Source organism: Mirounga angustirostris, unplaced genomic scaffold, assembly GCF_029215605.1.
Source record: "Mirounga angustirostris isolate CCGP_5_RB_7025 unplaced genomic scaffold, mMirAng1.0.hap1 SCAF_5, whole genome shotgun sequence".
Lineage (NCBI taxonomy): Eukaryota > Metazoa > Chordata > Mammalia > Carnivora > Phocidae > Mirounga > Mirounga angustirostris.
This window is the reverse complement of record NW_026991713.1, coordinates 142,552,120-142,575,001: the sequence shown is the minus strand read 5'-3', so window position 1 is coordinate 142,575,001 and position 22,882 is coordinate 142,552,120. Positions and strand designations below refer to the sequence as shown.

Sequence of the window (22,882 nt, the reverse complement as noted above, 5' to 3'; positions counted from 1 at the left end):
AGTTAGGATTATATTCTGAACTTCTCATTTGGGGGTGTGGCTTTTCTGGGACCTTTTGTTTTTAGTATGTGTTGCCATGACAGTGTTAAACTTTGGTGATTTCTCTTTTTAAGAAACACTTATGTGGTTTTTGTTTTAAAAAAGAAAAGAAATATATGTGGGTTTTTGTTTTTTTTTTTTTTCCTCAACATCCTTATAACTGCCTGAATGTTGTGACAGTTGATCCAGTGCGTGCTCTGAAGTGGTAAACCACAGTGTTTCCACTAGTCATAATGTAAGGTGTCACCAGGGTGATTTTATAACGTCAAGTCACCGGGAATATTTAGATTAACTTTATACCAGGTTCTGGTAACTTTTTTGTAAAAGAAATGAAAGCACTTATGTAAGAAATGGTTAAATACTCTTCAAATTAGGTTTCAGCCCTGAGTGTGCTCTTCTGGCTCTCTCTCGCTCTGTGGCTTTCTGAGGGCAGGAGGTTGATGTGGTGAGTGAGAACATTCCAGCAGTGTGCTTCTATAAGCGTCTGCTCTTCGTCTTCTCCTGAAGCAGACTGTGATGGTGGTGTGTGCCCACGGGGGTTCGGCAGCAGGGAGAAAGTGTGGGTCCAGCCCTCCGACAGCTTCAAGTCAGGGGCCAGAGTCAGAAGATGTACACAGCAGCGAGGTGACAGTCGTGCCACAGGAAGGAACGAGCTGGAGGCGAGTCCTGGGGGAGGACCCGGAAGACCCGTGTGTGCTGGAGGCTGGGGCTTGATGGAACCCCATTCCAGTACAGTAATGGTGGAAGGACACCACACAGTACAGTGTCTGCACAACCAGCATGGAGTCAAGTTCCTGTGCAAGCGAGGGGATTCGGGGAGGGAGGGAGTGTTTGTGGCGAGAGGTTGGGGCCCCTGGGGTTGCCAGGAGATTCCCGGTACCTGCCAAGGCTGTGCTTTTCTGGCAGGTTTCCTGCAAGTGCTCACACCCTCCATGGCCTCACTTCCTCCATGGATGTCTCTGCTGAGAGACCCTACTGGCATCATCCGTGGAACTAAGCCACTCCGTTGGTTACCTTTCTGGCCTGTGTTGAGATTTTGTTCAATGTTTCTTTGTTTTCTTGAGATTGTGTTATCACTGATCTTGAGCTATCCCTCCCTTAGAGAGATAATCAGATTTTATTGAATAGTTAGGACTTTTCAAGGTATACACTTAATGTCAGTTCTGGCATCTGACTTCCAGAAAATTCCAGTGTGCAGGGCTGTGTGGACACAAGACCTAATTCCCTATGTGAACCCCTGTTGCCTCATCAATGGGGTTCTTGCTACCAGGCTACCCAGGCAGAAATGCAGAAAGTCAAGCCCCATCTCAGAAGTCCTAGGTGATCAGTATGCACAGTAACAGCTGAGATGCATAGCCCTAGAGAATGCCTTGAAGGGCTGTGTGTTTGTCCCAAGCTCTTGAGACGTTTTGAGTCACTCTGGGGAAATCATGGGTTTCCCAGCTCAGAATCCCACAAGAACGGTCAAAATCAGTGCCGCGGGATCAGCCTCCTCCTGAGACCAAACGCAGTCAGTGCCCACAGCCGTCTTAGATGCGGGCTGAGCCCCGCAGCATGACGATGGGGAGTGTCTGAGTCAGTAGTCCTCTGGTCCGGCACTTGAATACCTCCATGGGCTTGACCCTTACTACCTGGTCTGGCTGTCCCAATTTTAAGCACCTGTGATTGTGAAGTGCCTTCCTTCATGACGTGAGTCCAGATCTACCTCCTTAGAGCTTCTGCTCATGGAGCAGCCTGCTCCGGTGCTCAGTAAGGGTTTGTTGAACAGGTCCTTGTTCCACCTGAGAGCCCTTCAGAGATTCTCAGATGCCTCTTCTGATGGCCTGTGCCTGGGATGCGGAGCAGAGGTTGCAGTGGAACTTGAATGGCTGTAGGGGTAGAGCTGTAGGCTTGTCTGCCCCTAATTTAAGTATCCAGCAGTCAGTGGTGATGTATTTCATCAACATAGCTTTTGCCTTCTCTTCTGGGTCCCACAGTGTTGCCCCTCCTGAGTCGTTTGGCTTCTGAAGAAAACCTGTTGCACGCTTATGTGTTCTTGCTCAGTGGTGGCTGTGCTGGAGGTCCAGCCCTGGGGCTTAGGTGTTCTTTCTTGTCTGCCCTGCACCGTGTGCAGGAAGATGCTGGAGGGGCACCAGGTCCCCTCCGTTGGTAGAACATGTGACTCTTGAAATTGGGTTTGTGAGTTCAAGCCCCATGTTGGGTGTAGAGATGGCTTGTAAAAAAAAAAAAAAAAAAAAACAAAGAGGATGCTGGAAAGGAAGGCCATCATGGTGCACACAGCACCTGGGAGGCACAGAGGTGTGGGGGCCACTCTGCAGAGACGTCTGCAGGTCTGAGTTAATTCCAGCATGACTTTTTTCAGTAGAAATCGGTGACTACTTAGTAGCTGCTTTGCCTGCTTTGTGGTAAATCTCCCACTGCGCTGACAAAGCTTTGAAATTTAGTTTGTCCATTTTCATTGGATTTTCATCTCGAGTCCAATTTTACTGAGAACGTCTGGAGACTTGAATTTTCACAATGTGCTCTGGACGCAGGACCTGTTAGTGGAGCAGTCTCCATTCTCTCAGTGGAAGGACATGAAAAGTGGCAGGTGGGTCCTGAAAAGAGCCCACTAGAAAACTTGGCCTTTTATTTCCTAGGTCACAGGCTCCCGATTTAGCTGCAGCAGGGGGGTGGTGAGGTGGTGGAGACGTTGGGGTATCTTGAAGATGTGCTGCTGGTGGGAATGCCACTGACCCGGAGGGAGGAGAGCCACACTGATGGATTGAGACACTGTGTGAGGGGACAGAGACTGGGTACGAAATAGAGCATTAAGCTCTAAGAAAGGAAAGAAGATGTAAAACTGGGAAAAAGAACAAGAGGTTTTGACATTTAAAGAGGTAAATGTCGATAATGTTTAAAACTGAGGAATGCAGAAGGCGTTGTTCTCAGTGATGCCAGATAAATGAGCGTTGCTGCCTTTAGCACTCCTTGATTTTGTTCAACCCCAAGGCCTGCGGTGCTGCATGCCGGGAGGGCCCTGGGAAGGCCAGTCGCTCTGCCACCTGCCACAGCTCCCTGAACTCCGCAGGGGCTTTCCGGGGCTGTGTACTCGGCACCGTGCTCGGCCTGCAGACTGGAGCCCCTTGCTGGTCCTGCCTTCAGGGAGTATACAGGGATGATGGGATGAGCATGGTTTTCTTCTTCCAGGGTCTGGAGCTGCTGTGACTTAGGGGATTATTAGGTTAATGCGTTCTGTCTCCCAGCTGCCCCTGTGCCCCGAGTGCAGACTTTGTGCTCGCATTCTGGAACCTCTCGGAGTGCCCCACAGAGTCCGCATGCACTCCACCTGTGGACTGAGTGAGTGAGCGTGTGAGGTGGAAAAGGCCCAGAGAGAAGCAGAGGCCCAGTAGGCGTTGTAGGAATGGCAGGAGGCCTTATTGCCACCCAGGAGATGAGGAAAACTTGTAGGAGACATGTAGTGTCTTGGGCCCGCAGAACAGAGTTTAAACAGAGTTTCCTTTTACCTAATGACTCCTCTTTCAACCAGTCATCACTCCTATAGTAAACGTCTGCATTCCCTTACCCTGAGGTATTTGTGTCACCCAAAACTAGCATTTGTCATTTGGACTCAATTGGACCACGCTTAAATGTCAGAGACCTTTTTTACTTTTTTGTGCTTTGTTTTCTGTGCCTCTGAATTGTTAGGATTGTCAAATACCAAATGCTTACTTGTCTCCTGGTGGATAATGTGTTGTTTTGTTATTTTAATTAAAAAACACCATAATGTTTATATGTAGGAATTAAATGCTTTTAACACAAATACAAATACAGTGACTGTGTCAGCAGCTTCCATGGAGGCTCTGGCTTCCCCATAAATGGCCTTTGGCTTGGGAGTGGCATTCACCCTAAGGTGGGGCATTTTGATGGAAAGGATGGCATTTGGGGCTGGGTGGATGAAAGTGGAATATAGTAGGAAAAGTTGTTATTTCTTCACCCTGAAACAGAAGGCTACCTAGACACCTTCTTTCTTTAAATTCCTCTCCACAATTCATCACTGTGTGTAGCAAATGTAGTCTGGGTCTGTTCTTTCTTAAACTCCAGTAGGTGATAGAAAAATAAACCATCCTACCATTATTGCTTTCTTTTTAACATCAGAGTGTTGTGTTTTGTTTTGTTTTTTAAGTAGGCTCCATGCCCAGTGTGGAGCCCAGTGCAGGCCTTGAACTCACGACCCTGAGATCAAGACCTGAGCTGAGATTCAAGATTCTGACGCTCAGCCAACTGAGCAACCAGGTGCCCCTAACATCAGAGTTCTTTTAGAAAATCTGGCCTGTCAGTTTTAGGAATATGGTGGGCACATGTTGAAAGTTTAGGTTGGGGAGGGGGGAGTATTAACTATTAGAGAAAATACTTTTAAAGATATCATACATGATTTAAGCTACACGCTTGTCATAAAGGGTAGCTTGGGAATTGCTTTTCATTTATAATAATGAGGTGCTTGGTGTGTGTAATTGTGTCTAATGAGCGTTAATGAGTTTGAGATCTGAATATCCTTATTAGAAAAGTTAATAGTATGGAATGTGTAGTTACCAAGATTTTTTTTTTTTTTACACCTTCAGCTTTAATTAAAATACTCTAAGTATGTGAGTTGTTTATATTATAGTTGCATGGTTGAATGTGAGAATATTATCGTTACACGTAATTGTCGGAATATGAAAGGAAAGCTTTGTGATAGTGCTTAATGTGTCAAAGATCATATGTTATAGTATCAGTTTTATAAGCTACTGTTCATAACATGACTCTAAAATTTGGGGAAGTTGGAAAGAAGGGAAATCTTAAGAATAAGAATAAATAGTAGGACATAAAGCTTTTGCCTTATGGTACGTGCTCACCAAATGAGGACATTCGGATGGTTGGACAGAGGGATGGATTGAACTTGAAGTGACCAAGGAGATGCAGATTTGGGGTCATCTCTGTTAAGTTTGAAGTCCTTGGGAATGGGGTTCTTTATGTTGCTCCAGATTTTCCTTCGGTATTTTGGGATTGGCCCCGGTAGATGGTGGAGTACCAGGAGGGAGTGCCCTGCAAGCCATCAGTAGGCCGGGTAGTGGGCATGGATGGCTTCGTGAGGCTGTGCCAGTTCCTGAATCTCAGTGGTACTGAGGTGACGCCTGGATAAATGAAAATCCATGCAGAATCTCCAAGCCTCGTTCCATCCATTAATTTTAGCTAGATCAGTCAGTCAGGTACAGTATTTCTTGAGCAGCTTTAGATAGCCAGACGGCTTGGCATGGGGCCTTCCTGCATAGGAAACTGTAGGAAAGAAAGGTTTGGTGTTAATGCCATTGTACATATTAAGTTTTGAGGAATTGAAATTTTGTCGTTAGAAAGATTAAAGTCCTAGACTTATTAATTAATAAGTAACAAAACTGACCAACTAGGTGTCACCTCTGCCCCTTCTTTAATCCTCTGTACCTGTGCAGGTGAGCAGTGAAGGACCCCAGGGAAAGTGGCAGCCAAAGGGGGGCCCCTTTAGTTCATGTCAGTGATGGCAGTTGCTCCCCCAAATCAGAACACTTTCTGTTGTCACGTATGTGCCACTCCCCTGAAACAGAGTTGAGTCTCTAGATTTCATACATAATTTTCATTAAGTGAGCTCTGATTTTGTGATCTGTTGGTTGTAAGATGAAATTTCCTTCAGGTTTTTGCTCCTCAAGCGCTGCTGTGCAGAATAGGTGACTAGCTCAGGCCCCTTTTCTCTGTGCAGCTCTGTTCTCAGTAGCCTTGTTCTGTTGCCTTATGACATACGTAGATAGTTTGCTGATGAAATTGTACTGGCTTCTCAGTAGCTTGTCAATCATTTGTGGGCTTCTCCCTTTTACTTAACTTTCTCGTTTGTCTGTTTGTTGTTTTAGCCATCCTGGGGTCTCCAGCTAGTGGGATTCAGAACACAATTGGTTCTGTTGGCACAGGCCAGCAGAATGCCGCGTCTTTAAGTAACCCAAATCCCATAGACCCCAGCTCCATGCAGCGTGCGTATGCTGCTCTTGGACTCCCCTACCTGAACCAGCCCCAGACGCAGCTGCAGCCTCAGGTTCCCGGCCAGCAACCAGCACAGCCTCAGACTCACCAGCAGATGAGGACTCTCAACCCCCTGGGTAGGTGAAGGAACGCTTGAGAACTTGTTTGTCTAATGCAGCAGTGGGAATGACAAGTCTTTCTGGAACCCAGGGCGGTTTGCCATTACTGTTTTTACTTTAAATTCAAATTAATATATGTATAAATTATGATGAAGATAACTTTTAAGTGCTTGAAGTAAAGAACTTCCAGGAAAAGGCTACCGTGTCCGTTCAAGGAAGATGTTACAGGTTTGAGAAGAGAAGCATTTATAAAGGAACCAACATGAGATCGCTATGCCGCTCCTGTCTGGACAATTTTCAGAAGGGGCATTTCACATGACTCAGAATGTGGAATCTCACAAATTAGAATTATGACTGTCCCACTTGTAGACCACTGCTCTGCTGGAGAACTCGTAGGTGGCCCGCCAGTTCCTGGCATGTCTTGGCCACGGGCTAAGCCACAGCTGGAGGTGAGCAGCCCAGACAGGAGCGGCCTAGCAAGGAGTCTCCGCACATGCCTCCTGCCTCAGCCTTGTCCCAGGCACGGGGCTTCCTGCTCTCATCTGAGCTTGTCATTAGCCAGGGTTTGCTCATTCGCTCACACATCTCCATAGTTTCTGCCATCTCTGCATATTGTGTTTTTAACGTTTTTCTTTTAAATTTACACAGTGCTCTTAAAGTGAGCCAAGCAGGCAGTCAAGTGAAGTCAAGGTGGTTGTGCTAGTTTGGTTGTTTTCCTAATAAAGTACGTATTTTAACCTTAAAAATGACCCTTTTAAGATTGACGAATTAAGAACATCTCATTCATTGCTTTTTGGACAAAACCGCCCTAATGTGTACCTAACTTCTAGTGGCCTTGCAACTGGGTTGGAGCCCTCAGACCTGAGTTGTAAGGTGGACTCTTACTCCTGTTTGAGGGTATAATTTGGGACAGGACTGTTAACCTCTCTGAGTCTCAGCTTTTTCTTACTTTAAAATGAATACTCTGCCCCTGAAACAAATAATACATAATATGTTAATTTAAAATTTTTTTAAAAAAAATTAAAAAATAAAATGAATACACAGATGTTTTCACTTGCAAGTAATTTCTATGATTTTATTTTCTGATATGAAAAGAAAAGGTGAACACAAATCTTTGTGACAGGTCAGTTTAGTTGTTTAGGGCATGATATTAATGAAGCCAGAATAAAAGTCTGAAGCTTACAAGTAGATCATTTGTCCTTTTTTGCACAGCCACAGTGTCCACTTACGATACCAGATAGCCTCCACAGAAATGCTTGATTTTGGTTACAAAATGCAGTGAGAAGGAGTCTTACAACTGAATTTGTACAAGTTGATTACAATTATTGAAAATACAGCTTGCAGAGTTCCTGCCATGGTGGCTGTTATTATAACTCCTAAGAATCACTTATGTGGTGACTTGTTTACGTTATCAGTACTTTGAAGTGTATATTATAATTTAGGACTTGGTTGATTTCTTTCTATCTTTAAAGGAAATAACCCAATGAACATTCCAGCAGGAGGAATAACAACAGATCAGCAGCCACCAAACTTGATTTCAGAATCAGCTCTTCCAACTTCCCTTGGGGCCACAAAGTAAGACCCGTGTTTGAATCAGCTCCTATCTGAGTGATGGTCGCACATGAAAGTGGGTTGGGAATCACGAAACCGTGATAGTTTCTTAAATGTGTGACAGCGAAGATGGTATGGAGGGGGGTGCTTTTTTAAAATTATTATTATTATTATTATTAACTATAGAGCAGATAATAAATTAAACACAGTTTTGATTTTGTTGTATATTCGTCACTTGGCTGTCCTGAGTTTTTAAAAGTCAAGTGTGGTTGAAAAACCTCATTAAATGAAGCGCATTTGCATCACTTCGGTAGGTGTAATGAGTATTCTTGTTCTTCCCCTAGCCCACTGATAAATGATGGCTCGAGCCCTGCAAACATTGGGACCCTCAGCACTATACCTACAGCGGCCCCTCCTTCCAGCACCGGCGTTCGGAAAGGGTGGCACGAACACGTCACTCAGGACCTACGGAGCCATCTAGTGCATAAACTGTACGTGCCTGCCTCACCTTTATTCACATATGCTGGAAACATTTTGTGGCTGACAGCAGTGTGACAGTTTTGTAGTTTCACTGATGTCTGATTTAATTCCTGAGTGGTCCCCTGGGTCTCAGGTGACAGTGCCCGAGCAGCTGAAGAGGGTCACACGCTTGTTTAGGGAGCCACAGCCACTGCTGGCAGGCCAGAGAATCCCAGTTGGGGGGTAGTGTCAGAGCGTCCATGGCTCTGCCCTGCAGGGGATATGAACTGTCATCCATGTCACAGAGGTCAGTATTTCTAGTGTGGCCAGATCTCCTGTCCTCTGAGCTCTGACATGCAGCAGGGAGCTGATATTAGCTCAAAAGCTTTGCCTTGTTTTATAGCTGAAGATTATAATCATGGAGGCCCCTGAGAGCTAGGGGAATTTGGGCCTGGTGAATAGAGGACAGGATAGCACCACATACAGTATGTTAACAGACAGGAAGTAAACAGTTAACTTTTTCGAGCTACTAAGTTAAATTGAAGGGGAAATTAGATGAGCTTAATTCCCTTGGAGTGTTTTTTTCCTTCATCTTTTTAGTGAAAACTATTTATGATAAATAGTTTAAAGATTAGGAGTTCCAGGGGCACCTGGGTGGCTCAGTCAGTTAAATGTCCAACTCCTGATTTTGGCTCAGGTCATGATCTCAGGGTCAAGGGATCAAGCCCTGCATCGAACCCGATGCTCAGTGGGGAGCCTGCTTAAGATTCTCTCCCTCTGCCCCCCCCCCCCCCGCTCACACCCTCTCTCTTTCTCAAATAAATAAATATTAAAAAATTAGGAGTTTGAAATTGTATTATTCTTGAGATGACCTAGCACATTCTATAAATAGCAAAATATTGGTGTGTTTGACGTATAGATAAATTGACAGGTCAGTATTGTTTCCAGAAAGTGATTTCATTTGTGTGTTCGCATACTGGGCAAGAGAGATTTGGCATTTCTCTCAGCAGTATGTTGCCCCCCATAAGTAGATGGTCTCATTTCTCTCTCTCCATGTCATCATGTATAAACTAGCAAGACACTGATGGTGTCTCAAAAGTCTGTTGACAGAACATTTTGTCCTTGCAGCGTCCAAGCCATCTTTCCAACCCCTGACCCGGCAGCCCTGAAGGATCGCCGCATGGAGAACCTGGTGGCCTACGCTAAGAAAGTGGAGGGGGATATGTATGAGTCTGCCAACAGCCGGGTAGGTTGCCATCCGTGTTCTAGCCGCACGACACCCACAGTCGAAAGAACGGCATCTGTCTGGAAATGGGGAAATCTGTTAGTCAGGTAGACTCATCACCTCAAGGACACTAACCAGAGACGTCCCAGATAAGACAGCAGACCCCTGCACAGCTCTCTTGGTTGACGACACATGTCCACTACAGTGGTGAATGAGCATGTAAAATTGTGTTTTATCCATGGATGGACTTTACAGGGGGCGTGTTTCTAATGCTCGTACTGAGTTACTGCCAGTGTCGAATATCCAGGAAGTGATTTGACTGCGGAATGAAATGTAATGTGCATTTAGCGCCCCTTGTCTGATAAGTCCTATAATGTCACTAGGCATTCAACAAGAAGTTGGGCCTTGGGTTTATCGGTTAGAAGTGCTGGATGCTGGGGCACCGGGCTGGTTCAGCTGGTAGAGCTTGCGACTCTTGATCTTGGGGTCATGAGTTCAGGCACCCTATTGGGCCTAGAGCTTACTTAAAACAAAAAACAACAGAACAGAAGTGCTAATACTTAATCTTTGCCAACGTACTTAATGTAAAAGTTCATTCGTTTGCTAAAACATATAAAACAGATTGGGTTTGGTTTTTTTTTTTTCCCCCCGCACAGTTTTGGCTGCTTAATATTGAATGTTATTGCTCTTTAGGATGAATACTATCACTTACTGGCAGAAAAAATCTACAAGATACAAAAAGAACTAGAAGAAAAGCGGAGGTCGCGTTTGCACAAACAAGGCATCTTGGGTAACCAGCCCGCCCTGCCGGCTCCCGGGGCGCAGCCCCCAGGGATTCCTCAGACACAGCCTGTGAGGCCTCCAAGTAAGGACTTCACCTCCTTCTGCCAGCCCTCAGTCTGATGGCTTGTTTTCCCCTCTGGGTTTGGGGTGTGTTTCTAAGCCCGCACTTTGGAAGCTGTGTGATTGCGGCCGTGGCCTTCCGCACCAGCCTGTTTCTGGAGAGGCCTTGGGAGGGTGTGCAGGCGTCCGAATGCTCAGTGCCTTCACACCTACTCACGGGTTTTCCCTTTAAGTTTGACGTTCTGAAGGTAAAATTCCTTGTTCCCAAATGAAGGATTATTTTAAATAAGCAGGTTTTTTCTGCCGTTGCAGATGGACCCATGCCCCTGCCGGTGAACCGTGTGCAGGTGTCCCAAGGTATTGAACCATTGTTGTGAATCATGTTTTGGTTTAACACTCAACAGCCGCAAAGCTGATTCGTTGATCCTCTTCTGTCTGCATCTCTTTGTAGCTCCTCGTTAGTCCCTCCCTCTTTCTGCTGGTGGTCGGAATTTACTTCCACAGGCAGTGTGCTTATATGTGATATTTGCAAGTTAGAAGACCATAGGAAAGCTCTCCCAGGACATCAGAAGCAGGGTTTAGCCTTTTTTTTTTTTTTTTTTTTTAAGATTTTATTTATTTGACAGAGACACAGTGAGGAAGGGAACACAAGCGGGGGGCGTGGAAGAGGGAGAAGCAGGCTTCCCGGCCGAGCAGGGAGCCTGATGCGGGGCTCGATCCAAGGACCCTGGGATCATGACCTGAGCCGAATGCAGACCCTTAACGACTGAGCCACCCAGGTGCCCCAGCCTTTTTTTTTAATGGACAGGAAGGGATATTATTCTTTGGAAGAGTCTCCTCCAAAAGTCTCATTGGTGGGGGCAGGAAACCTGTCAGAAGGCTGTGAAGGAGAGCGTTGAGCCGGACTGAAGAGGGTTTGTGCTCCTCCTTGGGTTGGGGTGTGCTGGCAGCAGCCTGAACCACTTTTAAAGGCTCTTTCTCAAGTTGAGATTCTATGGTGTCTCTGGTTGAAACACTCATTGGAGTTTGGGAGAGGAGCATTTCAAGGCTTTTACGGATCTTGTCACATCGAGACTTGAATAACGGGACGTTTTTATAGGTTGTGAAATAAGGTGGCGACATTATCCAGGAGATTCCAAAGCAAGGCCTTGCTGCTGTGTGCAGAGTAGAACGAGAGGGGAGAAAGGGTCATTTTAAAAGTTGTGGTAGTGTTGGGGTTATGAATTTGAGCCCCACACTGAGTGTAGAGATTACTTTCAAAAGGTAAATAAAAAAGTTCTGGTAATCTTAATTGCATACTGAAGAGACACGGTAGGTCAACTGATGTTTGGGAGAAACTTCAGGGCCTTGTTTTGATGGACAGACTAGATATGAGAGTGAAGGAAACCAGGAAGTCAGGAAAATGGAGCCTTGAGAATGTAGCTGAATGCTGCGTAGGGGATGACATGGAAGATGGGGCTGATTTGGGATGTGAGGAGGGCTGTCAAGCAGGGTATTGAAAGAGTTTTATAGCAAAACCCTCATAGCTCCCTTACAAGCACATCTCCGTCTGTAAAGAGGGGCTCTTCGTGGTGCTGTTTCTCAGTACTGCCTTTTTCTCTTATATAAAATCCTCAAGGAGAGGGGGAAGCTTACAGCCTTCCTAGAAAGTCTTCCTGGGCCCGTGCCGGCACTGGTTTGTTTTAGAGTGACATTTCTAGGTGTCCTTGAAGGTAATGCTGAGGGAGGCACATGTTCTCTGAGACCTTCTCACGCCTGTGCCAGTGTTAAGACGGCACCTCAAGGATTCTGTTAGATTCCCAACGTCAGTCCTAAGACTTGCTTGAACCAGCATTGATGTAGAGCTTTACATGTAGGTGTGGAGTTTACAGAGTAAGGTGGGAAGTGAGGAAGAATGCGACGCCGTGGTCCGGAGATGCGTAGCAGCCAGTGAGGTGTCTTTCGTAGTGTGACATTCCTGTGGGCTTTGGACAAAACCCCTGGAAAGGGGAAGATAGCCACGAAACGGGGAGCTTGCCAGTCTGGAGAGAGGAGGCTGCGATTGAGAATTGCTCACCCTTGGGCACTTTCTAAACACTTTACATGCTTGCAAAATTAAAACCATATTTCGAGTCTTATCCCAGTTTCTAACAATAAATGTAAACCCAGTTGAAGAGCCAGGAGGCCTGGGATGATGGGGCAGGCCTTCCTGCAGGAGAGGAAAAGGGAGCCATGTGCTCTGGAAGGTGTTGGGGAAGTTGGCTCAGATGGGTGCCCTGGCCTTAGTCAAGACCTCCTCCGTGGAGGGTAGGAGCGCCTTCCTGGTGCCACCTCGTTCATTGGTGGTTGACCTTTCTCCCTTCGTCTCCTCGTGCTGCCCTGCCCCCACCCCACCAAACCACTCTCACCACTGCCACGTCGGTGCCATTTTTCTGTATTTGAAAAGTGTTACATCGCCATCTTTTCTGATTTCCTGGGTGATTTCTGTTGTATGTCTTGCATATGTATTCCAACTTATTTTGCGTAGAGTTTGGCGAGCTGTAGCTCTGTTTTCCTGTGGGTGCTTTTTCTAATGAATCATTGTGGGTGCATTTACAGGGATGAATTCATTTACCCCAATGTCCTTGGGGAATGTACAGTTGCCACAAGCTCCCATGGGACCACGTGCAGCATCCCCCATGAACCACTCTGTCCCGATGAACAGCATGGGCTCCGTTCCAGGGGTAAGTGCTTCTCTTTGCTTCAGCTGTGCTGAGAGGACCTTGCTCGAATAAGGAAAATTCTCTACGCAGTGAAATTGAGATTGTGCTTGTTTCTCTGGATTTGGTTCTGCTTTATTTACTTCATATCTCTCTCCCTCTCTCTTTGGTCTTCATGACTACAAATGAGAATATATGACCATTGTTTATTTTTATTGGGATGATAAATTCATAGGAACTTGTGACTTTGTGAGAAGACACAAGTTCTGAGGTTGAGTAGGCAGTCTCAGATATGTCGCCGAGAGATGCTTGACAGCGTCTCTTGACTCCTGGAGCTCACTCTCCTGAGGCTGCTTTCTTAACACGTCAGAGAAGTTGTGAAAGGCATATTTTGAACTTTAAAGTATAGCATGCTATTGATCTCTATTCAGAGATGAATTTGAAACTGGCTTCTTGGAGACGTTGTATGAGAAAGCACACAAAGTGCCTGGGAGCTGGAAGGTCTTCGTGGTGGTTCTCTTGCCACAGGGAAGGGAGGGTTCAGAGAGTTCTGTCTTGAAGACTCTGGTCCTCATCCTCCGATCTCTTGATGATGCTTGTCTTTTAGATGGCCATTTCTCCTTCCCGAATGCCTCAGCCTCCGAACATGATGGGCGCTCACACCAACAACATTATGGCCCAGGCGCCTGCACAGAACCAGTTCCTGCCACAGAACCAGTTCCAGTCCTCCAGTGGGGCGATGAGCGTAAACAGTGTGGGCATGGGGCAGCCGGCGGCCCAGACAGGCGTGCCACAGGTAATGCGCACCCGGGTCGGGGCCCCAGCTTCCTCCTGATTAGAATTCCAGAATACACATCTCATTATTACACATGAGCATCTCTTGATTTTTTTACCCCCATTTTGTTGTTATTTTTACCTTCTTTAGAATTACTCTTATCATCTCTGGGCGAACTTCATACCAAAGTGGAATGGATTGTGGTTTTTTTGGTTCATAGGCTTTGTGTTTTGGGTTTTTGGGTTTTAGTGGTCATTTTCTTGGTTTTTATTTGTGTGTTTTAAATTCACATGTGATCCTGAGAGACCTTGAGTATTAGAGAGTGAGGACAAGGCCCCATGAACTTGGCTGGCGACTTGGTTGGTGTGTCCTGTTGCCCGTCTCTCTGGGCATCCTGGGCGAAGTCCGCTAACTGGATCGATTGAGTAGTTCTCTTGTCAAATTTGTTTTTAATGATGCTGTTTAAAGCTGAGGAGAACTATTTTCCATTCATTTTAGTGCCTTTTTTCCCACTTTGGAGAACTGTTCATTGTCGGGCATGGAGTTGCTGCTGTATACACACGTGCATGCATTTAGAACAGGCTGGATCTTCCCCTGGAAGACAGTATTCCTGTTCTCAGTTTTTACATGAAGTAATGTTGAAAAAAGTCATTGACTGTGTTTGATTTACTCACTAAATATTTACTAATTCTTCATTTCTGTAACACACCGTTGTTCTGGAACAGCAGACCTGTTCCTGTTTATACTTCCGACTCTTTGAACTCCTCGGCCTCACTGTTGTGGAGCTGCCAGGGGCATAGTCGTTCACACGTAAATGAAGGGGCGTGGCTGTGTTCCAGACTTGCCTACAGGAACAGGCAGCTAGCTGGATTGGGCCCTGACCCCTGTTCTAGAGCAGTGATTTGGAATCGCTTTTTTAAGAAGTCCACAAATAATTGTGAAGCATGTCCCCATTTGGGAATCACTTTATTGAAACATTTCAGTGTTTCAGTAACTCATTTCTTGAAAAAAAGAGAAATACCTTTTTCGGTGGTCTAAGTGGGTAGATGTTTTGGAGCATGAAGCTTGTAAGCTGAGTGGATATGTATTAGTTTAAGCCAGAGGTTTCAACAGTTCTGTAAATCACAGGATGAGAAACACTGCGTTGCATTAACTTTACTGGAAAGTGCATGTTATTATAAGTGTACAGCTGGGTGAGGTTTTACAAATGGCACATGCCCTTGAAACAAGCAGACCTCACCAAGAAACTGTGGTTAGATTTTCATGCGTTTAATTCTTTAAATCTGTTGGGGAAATAATTTTAACATCCTCTGTTGGCTCTGTTAGGGACAGGTGCCTGGTGCCGCTCTTCCTAACCCTCTGAACATGCTTGGGCCCCAGGCCGGCCAGCTGCCCTGCCCACCAGTGACACAGTCACCGCTGCACCAGACGCCACCTCCTGCTTCCACGGCTGCCGGCATGCCATCTCTCCAGCACCCGACGGCGCCTGGGATGACTCCTCCTCAGCCAGCAGCCCCCACCCAGCCGTCGACTCCCGTGTCGTCTTCCGGGCAGACTCCCACCCCGACTCCAGGCTCCGTGCCCAGTGCTAGCCAAACCCAGAGCACCCCTACGGTCCAGGCAGCAGCCCAGGCCCAGGTGACCCCACAGCCTCATACCCCAGTCCAGCCCCCGTCTGTGGCCACCCCTCAGTCGTCACAGCAGCAGCCGACACCTGTGCACACCCAGCCTCCTGGCACACCGGTGAGCCCCGCAGTCTGTCTTTGGGCTGAAGCTCCTGATCGAGAACTTCTCCATAAAAAAAATCCTGTCACAAAGTTGTCTTAGTGTCTTGGCGCAAGCCCAGAGAGTATCTGTCCCCTAATCAAACCATAGGAGCTGTATTTTGTCCCTGACATTGGCTCCAAAGGCCATGTTTGTGTTTGGCCGGATGTGACTTAAGATTATCTTCTCTCATTAAACGAGTTTTTAGAAATTAGCAGTTATAAAGAAATCATACGTGGGTCCTCTGTCTGTACATAGGAGCCGTGTGTTCCCTATTATCTGTCCTAGGTGGGTGTCTCTGAGTGTTAGTAGTTTTTCTCTTAACATTCTGAGGATATGGTAAACAAGTCACATTCCTAATTGTATGTGCTTTGACTTTGCCTGTCAGCCTTATTTTCAGACCTGGAGCCTATTCTTCTCACGACAAAATGACAGACCCAGGTTAGCGCTTTCTGTGGCTCATGTCTGCCCAATCCTCCGTGGACCTGCTTGCTGGCCGTGCCCAGCTGTAGGCTGCCCACTCGCCACCCCCCGCACCCCTGCCCCAGTTGCCACTGAAATCTTCACCTCTGTTTTCATATCATCCTGACTTAGAAACCACCCTTCCCCCTGAAATACATTAACTTTATTCTTAGGGACTGAGGATATTTATTTATAAAATATCAAAATAAATCTTAACAACACCCCCAAGATAACATTACCATATGTATTTCTCTACAGGAAGTATGTTTATTATTTATCCTTATTTTATATTTCTTATTTTTAAATAAGATTCCTTTGTAATTTTATGTTCCCTTTTGTTTACTTAAATTAGAACTCTGTGAGGCAGGGGTGCCTGGGTGGCTCAGTCGGTTGAGCGTCCGACTTGGTTTCGGCTTAGGTCGTGATCTCAGGGTCTTCGGGCTCTGAGCTCAGTACGGAGTCTCCTTGTCCCTCTCCCTCCCCCTTTTACCCCTCCCCTGACTCATGAATGCTCTTGGGCTCACTCTCTCTCTAAAATGGATAAATAAAATCTTTAAAAAAACAAAACAAAACAAACAACTATGAGTAAGGCTTTGAAAATTGAGAGTTCTTGTGGTGGTTCCTTACCTTGATGTTTGCTTACTCCACCACCACCACCACCACCCCTGCCCCTGCAGTTATAACAGGCTAATTACACATTCTTCATGTAGGCACTTCATCCCCCTTCTACATGTACACTTCTGTATCTACAGTTAAGCATTTTACAATAAACTGTAATGACCTTATTGGAAGGAATTAATTTTAAAATAGGTGGTTCTGTGACTTAGGTAGAAACTTCCAGAAAATAGTCTTATATCAAAATGTGGAAAGCCCTGCTCTTCCATCTCTACATTCTTGGTAGGAAGTTCTTTGTGTTTCTACATGAAGTTGACTTCCCCTGGGACTCCTGTCTTAAATTTTCTGTTCTTTAGCTCTCTCAAATAGGGCTGTCTGTTAGGTTAGTGTTGAGAAATGTTAACATGAAACTGTGTTTTGGGTGAACAATAGAGTTTAACAGCATTTCTGTTGTCTTAGTAACAGAGATAAATAATTTTCGTTTCTCCACAGCTTTCCCAGGCAGCCGCCAGCATCGATAACAGGGTCCCCACTCCTTCCTCGGTGGCCAGCGCTGAAACCAACTCCCAGCAGCCAGGACCCGATGTACCAATGCTGGAAGTGAAGACAGAGGTCAAGACTGAGGACACTGAGCCTGATGCCAGTGACTCCAAGGGGGAGCCTGGGTCTGCGGTAGGTGCCATTCCAGGGCGTGAGCAGATGCGCAGCACACAGAAATGTCACTCAAGTGTGCTAAGGGGAGACACCACGGGTCCTCCGTGGATGACGCTGCTTTTTGCTTTAATACTCTGTTTGATTATGGGTTCAGAGAGGATAGAGGTTAAAAATAGAGTGGTTATTTTTAGGTATTAGGTATGGGTTTTACTTTATTTTGCCAGAAATAAGAGTACTGGTTTATATTTTAAATGACTGAATCATTCCGTGACTTTTCACTGACGTTCTTCGTTCATACGTAGTTCTGCAGCGTTGGACTGCACAAGGGTGTGCTCGTTCACTAACCTGTGGCAAAAGTTGAAAACTGGATCCAGCCCCATAGACATGTTTTGTTTGACCCACACAATATTTTTAAAAACGAGGAATTACAAATCAAACTCTGAATTTCTGGCTTTTCTTTGAAAATGAGAAGCTCTGTCAGCATTGCGCTTGCATTCCTGTGGCAGCAGTCTGGGTGGGAGCCTCAGCTGGGGCTTGGGCTCCCCAGTTTGCCCGAGTCCCCATTCCTCCCTGCTGGCTCTGTGACTTCACCTGCCTGGCCCTCTGAGCAATTTGGTTTTTTCCCCAATTTTCAAGGAGGTTCTTGTTCCAAACTAGGAGGACCTATATGTGAAACTACTGAGCAGGTAGGGTGTGTGGATATAGTGTCTTGTAAGCACTCAAGCGTGTAAATTTTTTGAATCAGGACTCTGATTGCAGTGGTGCTGTATTAAGGCAACTCACCCAGCCCCAGATGCTCCAGTCCTCCCTGGGGGAGAGGAAGGGATGGTAAATGCAGCTCTGAGTAGAGGATGGTTTGACGAGCCCAGATAGATGGTTGAAAGACTTCCGGTGAGGCTGAGTTAGAATAAAGTGTTTTTTTTGTTTTTTGGTTTTTTTTAAAGATTTTATTTATTTATTTGAGACAGAGAGCATGAGAGGGAGGAGGGTCAGAGGGGGAAGCAGACTCCCCGCCGAGCAGGGAGCCCGATGCGGGACTCGATCCTGGGACTCCAGGATCATGACCTGAGCCGAAGGCAGTCGCTTAACCAACTGAGCCACCCAGGCGCCCTAGAATAAGGTTTTTTGCTATTCATACATCATTGTCTGTAATTCTGTTTTTCTCAAGATGATGGAGGAGGATCTACAGGGATCTTCTCAAGTTAAAGAAGAAACAGACACAACAGAACAGAAATCAGAATCGATGGAAGTGGACGAGAAGAAACCGGAAGTGAAAGTAGAAGCTAAAGAGGAAGAAGAGAACAACGCTAATGGGGCTGCCTCTCAGTCAACATCTCCTTCACAGCCACGCAAGAAAAGTAGGCCGTGTTTCCTTGAACTTTTCAACTGTGCTGCCTTTCCGTCGTGTTGTGATTGCACACTGCGGGTTAAAAACTAAAGCTTTTATCTTTGCTGCCTGCCATTCCCCAAGTTTTACCTTCTCAGAAATGGTGACAGCGAGCTAGACTCCAGCCCGAGGGCCCACGGGGTTTATGGTAGGAATGAGAAACGAGCCACGGCTCTGAGGGGCAGCCCAGGAGCACATCTCTCCTCTGAGCTGTCACTGGCTGTGGGGCCAGGGTAGAGGTTGCATCTGAGTCCTTGTGCCTGCCAAGGAGCTTGGGCTTTCTTTACTCGGCAAGCTGTGGACAAGCACGATAGATTTGAGCAGGAGATTGCCTGAAAGCCATGCGAGGGAAGTTACCACCATGGCAGAACATGTGCACAGTGTTACAGATGGGAGACTGTGCGCCCAGAGTAAGTGTGCAGTGCGGTAGGGCCCAGTGGCCTCGTGGGGTGATGAGTGAAGATGCTCTGGGCTCTGAGATGTGCTGGCTGAGCCAGTCTCACAGAGGGAGTCGGAGGGAACCCATTGGAGGTCCACCGTGAGGAGGTCAACAGTGTCAGAACGTTGTTAGGTGACCCTTGCAAATGGGGGATGTGGCTCAGAAGTTAAGGGCTGCTTGTGGCACATTTGAGAAAGACAGCAGAGAACTGTGAGAGGCTGATATTGTATAGTTTTGCCACTGGGAGGGAGAACCTACAGAAGCTTTCAAGTTTTTGGTCTAAGACCTGTTTATGCTCCTAAAAATTGAGGACCCCGGAGTTTTTGTTCATATGGATTATCTGTCACTATTTATTAGAAATTTTAAAAACATTCATTTAACAAATCTGTTACATGGCATCCACGAATAACACATTTTTATGAAAAATAAGTTTCCCACAACAAACATACTTAGAGTAGTGACAGTGTTTTCTGTACAATTTTGTGACTTGGAGATTTCGGCGGGCGTGGCTAGACTCTCCTGCTGCCGCTGCTGTCTCTGTTGTGCTGCATTGTTCGGTTCATGCCCCTGAAGACAGCCCCGCCCCACGCAGATAGCTGGTTGATAAAAGAAAGAGTAAGAGCTTTTTCAGATAATTGTGGGTGTTCTTTTTTAATACTACACCAAAACTCAACAAGTGCAGGTTAGTTTCTGCGTGAAGTCTGGATGCATAGCTCTGGGTTCTTCATGCCCAGTGACGTTGGAGTCCATCTGTCTTGTGCTGTGAATGAATCTTTTGTCCTTGTGTGAAATTTTTTTTTTTTTTTTTTTTTTTAAATAACATGATCCTTTGGTCATCTTGGAATTTGGCTCATGAGTTACACAGATTTTCCAGATGTCACCACACTTCACTGTACGATAGTTTTAAAAATCACATTGATTAATACCACTGTGAATCTCCTCAAAAAAGTCTTGGAAATTTGGGAAGGCTGTCAAACTCACGTGACAGATAAAAGTTCTCCAAATTCGAATTTTGATGTAAGTCCAAACTTTACCATTGGCAACAAATACTGTCAGTTGTCCTTGGTGTCACTGGCCCACTTAGTTCCTTTTTGGGAAAATGTCTGCCACTTGCCCAGATCTGAATACCCATAGCTCATCTAACCTCCCCAGTCTTCTGTGCTCCGTGCAGAGAAGCAGCTGCCTCCACTCTCAGCTCTGCGCACATGAGCGTTTTCTGTCGGGACCGCCGGCTTCCTGTTTGGTCGTTGGAGATCCAGACGCGTAGCCAGGGCTTGAGAGCACGATGACACTAACGCAGCATTGGTGCCGCTGCCTGCGTTGCGCTGCAGCCCGAGGGACTCTCCTTGTGGTTCCTTTTACCCATTTGTGCCGGCGTCAGCACGGTGCACCAGGCGGGTGACGGCCTAGTGTTACTGTGAAAATCGTTTTATGTTATGGAAGTAAACTTGGTTGCACAGACCCTTGAAAACTGGATCCAGCCCCATAGACATGTTTTGTTTGACCCACACAATATTTTTAAAAACGAATTACAAATCAAACTCTGAATTTCTGGCTTTTCTTTGAAAATGAGAAGCTCTGTCAGCATTGCGCTTGCATTCCTGTGGCAGCAGTCTGGGTGGGAGCCTCAGCTGGGGCTTGGGCTCCCCAGTTTGCCCGAGTCCCCATTCCTCCCTGCTGGTTCTATGACTTCACCTGCCTGGCCCTCTGAGCAATTTGGTTTTTTCCCCAATTTTCAAGGAGGTTCTTGTTCCAAACTAGGAGGACCTATATGTGAAACTACTGAGCAGGTGGGTGTGTGGGTGTTCTTTTTTAGAAAGGGCCTGGAGCAGTGCTAGAACTTTCTGAGACGACAGGAACATTACGTGTCTGTGCTCTCTGTAGTTGTCACCAACCACATGTAGCTCCTGAGCACTTGAAATGTGGCAGGTGTGACTGAGGAAGTGATTTTACATCAGGCCGGTGGCTAAAGACAGGAGTTTGGAGCTGCTTTTTCCTTGGCATAGGTGTTTTCAACAAATGTGTAGTGAGTAATGAGCGACTGACCGAAGCGACGTGCGTGTGAGGTTGCCCCTAGGAGATGATGGGCCTGCGGCAGGCTCGCCACAGGCTCTGAGAAGAGCCCGATCGCTCCCCTTGGGCTTCGTGCGCCAGAACGTTTCGTGGTGTGAAAGCCGCCGCAGACAGTATGTGAGCAAATGCGCATAACTGCCTTCTCACAAACCTTTATTTTTGGAGACTAAAATTTGATTTTGTGTATCATGAAATATTATTCTTTTCTTTTTTTCCTAACCGTGAAACACCACAAAACCCAATCTTAGCTCATGAGTTGTACAAAGGCAGGTGGCTGGTCAGATTGGGCCAGTGGGTCCAAGTTTGCTGACCCCTGGCCTAAGAAGAAGGAAAAAGCTATTGATTAAAGAATTGTTCTCTTGGAAAGAGTTATTCAAAGCAAACCAAATGCTACTCCATTACTGTAAAAACAGAATAGAAGAAAAGGAGCTAGCTGGAGGCAGGATGTGTATGTGTTTCGTGAGGCTCCCGTGGGGCACATCTGCTCACTGGCCCCCAGCAGTGGTCCCATCTCTAAAGCGGGATGCAGCAGAACACAAGCGCTGCTCACCGACCTGCCTCTTGCCTTCATAGGTTGTTACGCACGCAACCTTGATTTTGTTTCTCTGTTACTATGTACATTTGTTTGTGAGGTTGTAAGACAAAACCATTTGTCCCAGGTATCTGAGTTTACTCTGTCCAAGGACAGACAAATTTCATCAGAGGAAGAAAGGCCCCCTTCCAGTGAAATGGCTTTATTACCACCCGTTGGATCAAGGAAGCAGATTTGGGAGTTAGCTTCATTTTCTGTTGCAGCACAGTTTTAACGTTGGAAACCCTTATTATTGAAGAAGCAAACTTACCAGTGTGATGTTTAGCCTTGTGACGTAGAAGCAGTTTTAAAACCCTAATGTAACGGTGTTTTCAGAAGCCCCGAATTGTAGCTTGAGAATGTCCGTGGACTCTGCGGTGAATGAGAGCCCTTGGGAGCTGCACGGCTTGGGGGGCCATGGGTGGAGATGATTGGGACCTTCTAGAAGCAGCCCAGGCTTCCATTTGAAATGTGATGGACAAAGAGTCTGAGCGCCTTGTAAGTAGGGTCACTTCCTGATATTTTCTAACCATAGTCTTTAAGCCGGAGGAGTTACGCCAGGCTCTGATGCCAACCCTCGAAGCGCTGTATCGACAGGATCCGGAGTCCCTACCTTTTCGGCAGCCTGTAGATCCTCAGCTCCTAGGAATTCCGGTAAGTTAATATAATAAAAAGAAAGCCTTACCAGAGATACTTAGAATATCCATGTTTTATCTCTGAAAATTGGGTAACGAACCCTTGTTTTGAAGATTTTTCTCCTATTAAAAAAAAAAAAAAAAACTTTTCTGTCAAAACATCTTTGTCTCATTGATTGGAACGTGTGTTTCCCCACCTGTTCTGTCAGCCCCGGGGGTCCGTGGCAGGGGCACACTGCCTGCTTGCCTTGGTGCACGGCCTCCGTAGCCTTGCTGTCTGCCTGGGGCTCTGTGTGAGCCTTCGTCTGAAAGGGGGGATTTGAAGAACTGGTGGACACCAGTTAGAAAGCATGTGGGTCTCGTTCTGGTATTTCTGGGAAGTCTTGTAAGGGCCATGGCAACCCCACAGGTTTCTCTTGAGCAGTGTCACTATTTTTGTTACTGTTCTTGTGTTTGTCTTGGAATTTCATCTTGTTTGCCAGGACCAAGAGTAAATCTCTAGAAAAACAATGTCTGATAAATGTGCTTACCTTTTTAATTCAGTGGATTAAAATCCATATTTTTAAAATTCTATATAAAAAAACATTTTT

The 22,882-nt window shown here is 46.1% G+C and overlaps 1 protein-coding gene across 8 annotated transcripts in view; it reads left to right on the top strand.

Annotated features, from left to right (window-relative positions):
* CREBBP (CREB binding protein) overlaps positions 1-22,882 on the top strand; it is a 124,109-nt gene that overhangs the window by 77,084 nt on the left and 24,143 nt on the right. For 6 of the 8 annotated variants that reach the window (XM_064592461.1, XM_064592460.1, XM_054506576.2 and 3 more), the window contains 12 exons: positions 5,937-6,179; positions 7,634-7,736; positions 8,057-8,203; positions 9,300-9,417; positions 10,090-10,261; positions 10,552-10,596; positions 12,817-12,941; positions 13,525-13,713; positions 15,019-15,435; positions 17,026-17,205; positions 18,356-18,545; positions 22,193-22,311. In XM_064592461.1, the coding sequence (XP_064448531.1) occupies positions 5,937-6,179; positions 7,634-7,736; positions 8,057-8,203; positions 9,300-9,417; positions 10,090-10,261; positions 10,552-10,596; positions 12,817-12,941; positions 13,525-13,713; positions 15,019-15,435; positions 17,026-17,205; positions 18,356-18,545; positions 22,193-22,311 (2,048 nt within the window). The remainder of the gene's footprint in view (positions 1-5,936; positions 6,180-7,633; positions 7,737-8,056; positions 8,204-9,299; positions 9,418-10,089; positions 10,262-10,551; positions 10,597-12,816; positions 12,942-13,524; positions 13,714-15,018; positions 15,436-17,025; positions 17,206-18,355; positions 18,546-22,192; positions 22,312-22,882) is intronic. The other 2 variants (XM_064592458.1, XM_064592457.1) reach the window with 2 other exon arrangements.